Below are 9,452 nucleotides of genomic sequence, written 5' to 3'. Positions count from 1 at the left end.
TCAGTCTATGTCATGTCCTTGGGCTATGCCATTCTTTCAAAGGTTGTGCCCTGCCCCCTTCCCTCCTGTTTCAATGTGGCTGGCACTATTGTAAACAGATAGGTTAGAGGGTCCCCAGAGAAAGAGAACCAGGAATGGCTTTCTTGACATAAGAGAACCCGTTTTGGCCTAAGCCATTTTGTGATCTAAGCCTGACCACATGCTTACCCTTGAACAGGTCTCAGTAATTAATGATCTTAAAGGAGGGAATGCAGACATAAGGGAGGAGCAGTCAAGAAACAATAGTGCAGCCTTGGGGCAGGGCTCTGGTTCCTCAAGGGACATACATAATAATATACACAACAAAATCTTCTTTTTAATATTTTTATTGAAGTATAGTTCATTTACAATGTTGTGTTAATTTCTGCTGTGCAGCAAAGTGATTCAGTTATACACACACACACACACACACACACATATGAATATATTTTAACATTTTTTACCATTATGATTTATCACGGGATAGTCAACATCTCTGTGCTGTGCAGTAGGACTACGTTGTTTAGCCATTCTCTGTATAATAGCTTATGTCTGCTGACCCCTGCCTCCCACTCCATGCCTTCCCCATCCCCCTCCCCTTGGCAACCACAAGTCTGTTCTCTATGTCTGTGAGTCTCTTTCTGTTTTGTGAATAGGTTCATTTGTGCCATATTTAGATTCCACATATAAGTGATAGCATATGGTATTTGTATTTCTCTGACTTACTTCACTTAGTATGATAATCTCTAGGTCCATCCATGTTGCTGCAAATGGCATTATTTCATTCTTTTTTTATGACTGAGTAGTATTCCATTGTATATACATACCATATCTTCTTTATCCACTCATCTGCCCTTGGACATTTAGGTTGCTTCCATGTCTTGGCTATTGTAAATAGTGCTGCAATGAACATTGGGGTGCATGTATCTTTTTGGAGAATGGTTTTCTCTGGATATATGTCCAGGAGTGGGATTGCAGGATCATATGGTAGTATTACCGAAAGCTCAGCCTCTCTGTACAGCAGTGCCGAATCAAATCCCAGAGACAGAGTTATGGGTGAAGTAGAAAAGCATAGCTTTATTACTTTGCCAAGCAAAGGGAGATATACGGGGCTTGTGCCTTGAAAACTACATGTCTCAACCCCAGAGGATTTGTTGAAGAGTTTTATAATAGTGATTCAAAGGTGGGGTCTGACAAGATTAGGGTGTGAGCAGGGCTTGCACTCCCTTAATCTTGTCTCAGATGGTCATCTCTCCTCTCAGGTGGTCTTCTAACCTCCTAATCTTTGTGAGCTTCTCTGGTCCCTTTAGTCTTGCCTCAGGGAGTTTCTTGGCTGCTCCTCCCTTGATCAGCAACTGTTCAAATCCGCCCTTTGGAACTCAGGGCAGTCAAGGAGGCTGGAGTCTTGCCTATAGAAATGGTGGACAAAAGGAGGCCTCCGTGCCCAGGCCCCACACAGTTTCAGTGCCTGGCAGCCCCACAGGGCCCCACTTTGTTTCAGTAGCTCTATTTTTAGTTTTTTAGGAACCTCAATACTGTTTTCCATAGTGGCTGTAACAACTTACATTCCCACCAACAGTGTAGGAGAGTTCTCTTTTCTCCACATCCTCTCCAGCATTTGCATAAAAAAATCTTTTTTGAGTTTTGCAGAAACTAAGGCCCCCACCCAGGTGGAGGACAGAATGACGATGTAGACTTTCCTGACTTAGGTCATCTAAAGCTTGGACTCTGTCAACCTTTGCCCCAATTATATGCTGAATTCTCCTCTGCTTAAGTCCTCTCATGAATATGCACGTACCCTTAGCTTAAAACTTCCCCAATTTTGCTGTTGGGGAAACCCTGCTTTGGGAAAGATCCGTGATGTTCTCCTTATTTTCTGCAAGTAATAATCCTTCCTTCTCCACATCTTTGACTTGGTTGTGTATACTGGCTCGACACCCACCAAAAGGCAAACCCAGTTTTTGGGTAACACTATATCTTCTTTCTTCTTAACTTGAATGGAGTATGATCCCTAGAGCCTCAGCAGTCATTTGTTACTATGAGGCAACAGGCATGAAGACAAAAGCAAATATGCTAAGGATGTCAATACTGAAAAAAAAGTCTTTTTGTATTTTATTGATTACTTCTGAAGTTGAATTTTTTTTTTTTTTGGCTGCACCATGTGGTATGTGGGATGTTAGTTTCCTGACCAGGGATCAAACCATGTGCCTCCTGCAGTGGAAGCATTGAAGTCTTAATCACTGGACCTCGAAGGAAGTCCTGAAGTTGAGTATTCTTATAAATATTGATATGTGATTTAAAAATCTATGTCTAAATAAGTCTAAAAATCATTTTGATAAGTAGAAGATAAAAATACAAAGTGATAAGAAAGCATTAAGGCATAATTTAATTAATAGTATTGAAACTGTACACCTCAGATTGGGACTAGAACCCAGCCAAAACCCACGGTCTTCCAACTGAGATCACACACCTGGTTTCAGGACTTATTGAAGCTCAGGTTCTTGATGTCTCGTTGCAGAAAGAATTCAGTGAGAGACAAAGTGATAGGTAAGAAGTGGATTTATTTAGAGAGAAACACAGACAGAGGGTGGGCCATCTCAGAAGGTGAGAAAGGCACCAGGGTATGGGGGTTGCCAGTTTTTATAGGGGTGGGCAATTTCATAAGCTAATGAGTGGGAGGACTATTCCAGCTGTTTCAGGAAGGGGTGGAAATTTCCAGGAATTGGGCCACCGCCCACTTTTTGATCCTTACAGTCGGCCTTAGAACTGTCATGGCTGATGGCTCCTATGGGTGTGTTACAGTGAGCCGAGAGTCAAGGTTTTTTTTTTGTTTTTTTTTTTAAGGGGTCTGTAAAAAATAATCACTTTATTCAATATTGTAGTTGTAGAAATGAAGTATATTTTCTTTAAGAAATGAAAAAACGAAGAAGAAAATGCCACTTAATATCGTTGGTACGCCAGTATAGGCCAGCAGGAAAAAATACTGATAAGCTTGTCTCTTTGATACCAAGATGACATTCTAGTCCAAGCTATAATACGCTTCCTGTGTTTTCACCAGATGTTTCTTTTCTGCTGCTTTTCATCCTTTTCCATATTTCATATCAGAGTACAGCCTTTAAAATTTCATTAACAGGAGCAAATTCAGTATCCACCGATTTCTTCTCAAAAGGCACTCTAACCCATCAGATAGCCCGGCAGCTTCATCCTCATGAATACTCTAGCCATGAAAAAACTCAGTAGGACACAGACGAATCCAATGAATAGAAGGAGAAATCTATTGAGTTTGGGAATGTTGGGTGCATTGGATCGGTCCAGGATTATGAAACCTAAACCTCCCATTGTAAACAGGAAGCTGGATGCGAGTCCTTCCATAATATACTGTCCATTTACTCTGTAGGCCAAGAAAGCTACTGGTCTCTGATGCCCGTGTTCATCAGTCATGGAGCCGACACTTGGAGGTTCAACAATAACATCATAAATGATTCCTCCGGTGATGAGGAAGTAAGACACCACCACCAGAGCGTACATCGTCATGGCCGACGGCATGTGCACCCAGGGCGGCTTCTTCAGCTTCAGGTTGGGGCATTCGAGCACTAAGAATGGGACTCGGTACAAACTCTCCATGTTGGCGGCTGCAGGGGAGACGCTCTGCCTCCAGCCCACGCGCCACCAGGAAACAGGCCCGCCCTGAGAGTCAAGGTTTAGTGGAAGTTGATTTGTCCACCATCTTGGACCCATTTGGTTCTAATCAGTTTATATCACGTCCTCGGGCTATGTCATTCTTTCAAAGGTTGTGCCCAGCCCCCTTCCCTCCTGTTTCAGTATTCTTCTCTCAGTGATACCTGAAGTGCATCTTGCATTTGATAATATCTTAGATTTACACAATTATGGTAAGAATTCTATGTTTTCAGTTCCTTTCACAATTTGACTTGCGATGCCAGCAGAGAATGTTGCAGCCAGCTCCCTTCAGCTAGATCTCTTGCATTATTGGGCTGAAGCAGGAAAATAACAATGGCAATGAACACATTATAAGAGCCTAAGGCAGGACTTCCCTGGTGGTCCAGTGGTTAAAAATTGCCTCCCAATACAAGGGATGTGGGTTCAATCCCTGGTCAGGGAACTAAGCCTGAGCATCGCAATGAAAGATCCTGCAGTGAAGATCTCGCGTGCCATAACTAAGACCTGACACAGCCAAATAAGTAAACAAATATATTTTTTAAAAAAGAGCCTAAGGCACCAATATCAGTTAAGAGTACATTTGGCTGCAAAGAACAGATACTCAGATAATAGTAGTTTTTAAAAAAAGAGAGATTTTGTTTTCTTCTCACAACAAAAAGTCTAGCAGTGGCAGTCCAGCCTTTGGGCATTGGCTTCTGTGGCGCATGTCTGTGTGGATGAGAGGTAAGATAAAAAACTGTTTTTAAAACTCTCTTAAGTGTATTTTACTATCCCCCTCCCAACTATTATATTAGCTATCTATTGCTCTGTGACAAATTACCTCAAACCTTAGAAGCTCATGAAAACAAGCATTTAGTATGTCATCATTTCTGTGTGTCAGGAATCTGGGAGTGGCTTAGCTGGCTGGTTCCGGCTCAGAGTCTCTCATGCGGTTTAGTCCAGCTGTTGCCTCAGCTGTGGCCATTTGAAGGCACGACTGTGGGGAGGAGATCCGAGCTCACCCACGTGGTTGTTGGCAGGAAGCCTTAGTTTCTTGCTGGTTTTTGGCCAGAGCCCTCAGTTCTTCACCTTGTGGGTCTTTCTGTAGGCTGCCTGTGTGTTCTCACATATGGCAGCTGGCTTCCCCCAGAGCAAGTGATGAGAGAGAGAGAGACCGAAATGGAAGCTTCAGGACCTTTTATAACCTCATCTCAAGAGTGACATCTATTATTCCAGCTGCGTTCAGTGGGTCACACAAACCATCTCTGGAGGGGCCTATGAGGAGGAGGCTACACAAGGGTGTAAAAACCAGGAGGCAAGGATTATTGAGGGCCAACTTGGAATGCCTACCACAACTACGTGCTATGTTTATTTATATTTGACTAGGCCCCAACCTTGGGCTCTGTCTTTGGTCTGCTTAGCCCAGTTTTAGCAAGAATCCTGCTGAGTGACTTGAATGAAAATCCCCTGGGAATTCCTTGGCGGTCCAATGGTTAGGATTCCGCGTTTTCACTACCAGGGCCCAGGTTCGATCCTTGGTTGGGGAACTAAGATCCTACATGCTGCGAGGCATGGAAAAAAAAGAAAACAGAAAAAAAATCCTCCACCCTTGGTACCTGATCTCCCTGGCCTGCCTTTAGCAAGAATCCCACCGCCCTGATGTTTCCTCTTGGTCATTTTCCATGCACTGCTCCCCACCCTGCTACTTAGCTATAAGTCTCCACTTGTCCTTATTGTATACAGAGTTGAGGTCCCCCCTCTCTCCCCTACCACAGGACCTCCATTGCCATAGTCCCTTTTTAAGAAAACTGTCCTCAGAATCTTTAACAAGTGTCATGAATTTTTTTTTTTTTTTGGCTGTGCTGCATGGCTTGAACCCACACCCTTAGCAGTGAAACTGCAGAGTCCTAACCGCTGGACCACCAGGGAGTTCCCTCATGGATAATTTTTTTCTTTAACACCTCAGTAAAAATGCCTACACCTTATGTGGGGCTTGAAGCAGGAGCTGGTGGGCTTCAAGGCTCCGTTCCACGGGCTTGCACGAGGCAACGGTCTGCAGCCCCCGTGATGGCCACGGGTGAGGGGCTGGCCGCTGTTTCTGGCACCATGTTCTACCTCTGGATCCTGAGGCAGCCCTGAGAGCCAGAGAAGCCCTGGTCATAATGGAGATTGGATTTCCTTCTAGCCTGGCAGTGTCAGGCCAATTTAATTGGATTTTTAAAAATGAAAACGGATACTTGGGCGTATGTATGACCTTGAGTTCTTAGAGACACATCTTCTACATTCTTTTATATATATATATATATATAAAAGAAAACCCATTGAATTAAAAAAAAAAACTACCAAGATCATTTATGACCTCTTCCCACTCCCTTTCCTTTGGCTTTGTATACCACAGACTTAATTTGTACCATAATTGGACACGCTAATGCAAGAAAATAGTTTTATTATTTTACCTTTATTTTTAAAAAAGACTCCTTGTCTTCCTCAAGGTGTCAGGGAGAAATTCTATCTCAGTCAGTTTTTTGTTTTTTTTCTTTTTCACTCTCCCCTTGCTGGAGTCACACAGAGCTCCCAAGTTCACCCAATCCTGGAATCTCAGGGAAGGAAGGGCTCTAGACTTCAGGCCAGGGTGGTCACTATGAGAGGCTTGATGTCCTAGCCTCAGTGGTCCCACTGCTCATAGTGTGAAAGGATATGGTTCACAGCTCAGTCCCCAGCCTGGGGTCCATGCAGCCAACCCATCCAACCTCCTGTCACTCTGGGGTCTGGGAGGGAGTCAAACATAGCCCCAAGGTGGGCAGAACCAGGCATCTCTCCATTCCCCAAGGGTAGGGAAATCCTACTTGCTGTAGGGGGTGGGAAATGATTCCCTTTTCCCTCATCTTTTCAAATATACACCCCTACTCACCCACGTAATCTAGATCTCCGCCTTTGAGAGCCTAGATTTTCCAAAACAAAAGTGTTTTAACTCTCCAATGCGGGAAGAGATGGGCAGTTCCCTTAAACCTACAAAGGGAAAATGCCTGTCATGTTCTGGTGGTGAATCAGCTAACAACGAGCAAACCAGTCCCAACTCTGCATGAGGCGATTCTGACAGTAAATCACACTGCTGCGTACAGAGTCCTCATGATCTGACTCCAATCCAACTTCCCAGGGACATCTCTGAGCATTCCTTCTCATGTTTATAATACTCCCACTTCCTCGAATACCTTTTCTCCCCTTCTCCACCTGGCTCACTCATACTCATCCCTCAAGGTCGTCTGAATCCTCAAGAAGATGCCAGGGCTCTAGTTTGGCATTTTAATTCTCCTGGCCTTTCTTTTGTGGTCATAAGCCTCACACCAGTATCACAAGCAGTAAGCTCTCCCCTGCGTTTGTCTCTTTCACAGGAAGGAAGCCACTTCCCAGAACCACTCCCCAGCAGTCTTCCCTTCTTGGCTCACTGGCCAGAGCTGGGTCACAGGGTCACCCGTAGCTGCAGGGGAGGCTGGGGAAGCCAGTTCCTGACAAAGCTGAGTAGGATTACCATAACTGGTTTAGACACACCATGATTTATGCCCAGACTGGGAATACAGTTGCCCCACCTCTCCAAAAAAATGAGTTCCCTTAACAAGGAAGAAGGAAGGAAATGGCTAATAAAGTCAACCTTAGAGAACTTGTTCCATTAATTATCTCTTCTTCCCCATTGTCATGGGAAGAACTATTACTGTTTGCCCCTCTTCCACAGAAGCAGGATTTTTAGATATACACATGGTTGGCCAGAATAAGGTTTGCCTTTCCTTGCCTCCCTTGCAGCTGAGTGTGGTCATGTGACCAATTTCTGAGAATGGGTTGAAAGGGGGAGAAATGAATGCAGCCATAGGTATCAAAGAGTAAGTCCTGTCTTCCCTCTTCCCAGTGGCTGAAATGTGGATGGAGTAGGGAGTCATCTTGGACCAACTGGGCAAGGACATGATAAAGAGACAGAGAAGGATCTAGGCTTCTGAAGATTCACAGAGCAGGGCTCTTACATGAGAGAGGGAAACAGTAAACTTCTCTTTTTTTTTTTTTACGTGTACAATTTTTTTTTTGCTTTTATTTATTTATTTATTTATTTATTTTTAACTTTTTATTTGTTTATTTTTTACAATAAACTGCATATATTTAGAGTGTACAATCTGGTATCCCAGTCTCCCAATTCGTTCCCCCCACCAACCCTCCCTGCTTTCCCCTTTGGTGTCCATATGTTTGTTCTCTACATCTGTGTCTCTATTTCTGCCTTGCAAACTGGTTGATTTGTACCATTTTTCTATAGTCCACATATATGTGTTAATATACAATACTTGTTTTTCTCTTTCTGACTCACTTCACTCTGTATGACAGTCTCTAGGTCCATCCATGTCTCTAAAAATGTCCCAGTTTCATTGCTTTTTACAGCTGAGTAATATTCCATTGTATGTATGTACCACATCTTCTTTATCCATTCATCTGTTGATGGACATTTAGGTTGCTTCCATGTCCTGGCTATTGTACATAGTGCTGCAATGAACACTGGAGTGCATGTGTCTTTTTGAATTATGGTGTTCTCTGGGTATATGCCCAGTAAACTTCTATCATGTTTCAATCACTGTTATTTTGCTTATGTCCTAATAAACACAATTGCCTCCAATCCTCTGTAAGCATGCCAAAGTCTCTCCCAGCTCAAACAATCTCTCCTTTGACCCTGTGTCTCTCTCTAATTTACATTCAGTCTTTGTGTTAGTCAGGTCAAGCAACAGATACTGGCTCTTGGCTGATTTGAACAGAAAAGGCATAGCTCATTGACATGTGGAAGGGGCCAGTTATCTATTGCCACAACAATGCTACATAAACAACCACAAAACCTCAGTGGCATGTAACAATGCACAGTTAGTTCACAAGTCTAACTGTTCAGCTTAACTGGGGCTGGGCTGAGCTGGGCTGATTTCAGCTGGACTCACTTGAGTGTCCGGGGTCAACTGCTGGTTGGCTAGACAGTTTTGTTGATTTTGGCTGAGTTCATTCATATGCCTGAGGGTCAACTGGCTGTTGGCTGATCTAGGATGGCCTCAGCTGGGATAAATCAGGGATACTTGGCCTACGGCCACGTGTCTCTCACCAGCCAACAGGCTAGCCTAGACATGTTGTAATGGCAATGGCAGAGGACAACAGTGAGAGTGCTACAGATTTAATGGTTTTGTCCTCCCAAAATTCATATGTTGAAAAGCTAATGCCCAAGGGGATGGATTAAAAGGTAGGGCCTTTGGGAAGTGATTAGGTCACAAGGGTGGAGACCTCCTGAATGAAGAGGTCCCAGAGAAATCCCTCGCTCCTTCTACTGTGTGAGGACATGGCAAGAAGTCGGCAGTCTGCAACCTGGAAGAGAACCTTTGCCAGAACCTGGCTGTGCTGGCACTCTGATCTTAGACTTCCAGACTCCAGAACTGTGAGAAATAAATTTATGCTGTTTACAGCCACTCAGTCTGTAGTATTTTGTCATAGCGTCACAAGCAGACTAAGACAGAGAACAAGTGCAGCCACACGAGTGCTTTTCAAGCTTCTGCTTGTATAATGTTAGCTAACATCCATTGGTCACAGCAAATCACAAGAGTGAGTCTAGAATCAGAATGAGAAGGTCGGGACTTCCCTGGCGGCACAGTGGTTGAGAATCCACCTGCCACTGCAGGAGACACGAGTTCCATCTCTGGCGCAGGAAGATCCCACGTGCCTCGAAACAACAAAGCCCGTGCGCCACAACTACTGAGCCCGAGCACCGC

The 9,452-nt window shown here is 44.0% G+C and overlaps 1 protein-coding gene across 1 annotated transcript; it reads right to left on the bottom strand.

The window, feature by feature from the left end:
- Positions 1–2,867: 2,867 nt before the first annotated feature.
- LOC130831547 (oligosaccharyltransferase complex subunit OSTC-like) lies at positions 2,868–3,680 on the bottom strand. Its single transcript, XM_057699783.1, has one exon. It carries the CDS (start codon positions 3,640–3,642, stop codon positions 3,193–3,195), a length of 450 nt encoding a protein of 149 aa, XP_057555766.1. The 5' UTR covers positions 3,643–3,680; the 3' UTR covers positions 2,868–3,192.
- Positions 3,681–9,452: the final 5,772 nt, after the last annotated feature.

Source organism: Hippopotamus amphibius, chromosome 11, assembly GCF_030028045.1.
Source record: "Hippopotamus amphibius kiboko isolate mHipAmp2 chromosome 11, mHipAmp2.hap2, whole genome shotgun sequence".
NCBI classification, from domain to species: Eukaryota; Metazoa; Chordata; class Mammalia; order Artiodactyla; family Hippopotamidae; genus Hippopotamus; species Hippopotamus amphibius.
The sequence above is the reverse complement of the archived record's forward strand: the minus strand, read 5'-3'. Positions and strand labels throughout refer to the sequence as shown.

Bases quoted from the DNA above. Each gene is read 5' to 3' on its own strand.
- LOC130831547 (XM_057699783.1), bottom strand. From the start codon at position 3,642: ATGGAGAGTTTGTACCGAGTCCCATTCTTAGTGCTCGAATGCCCCAAC.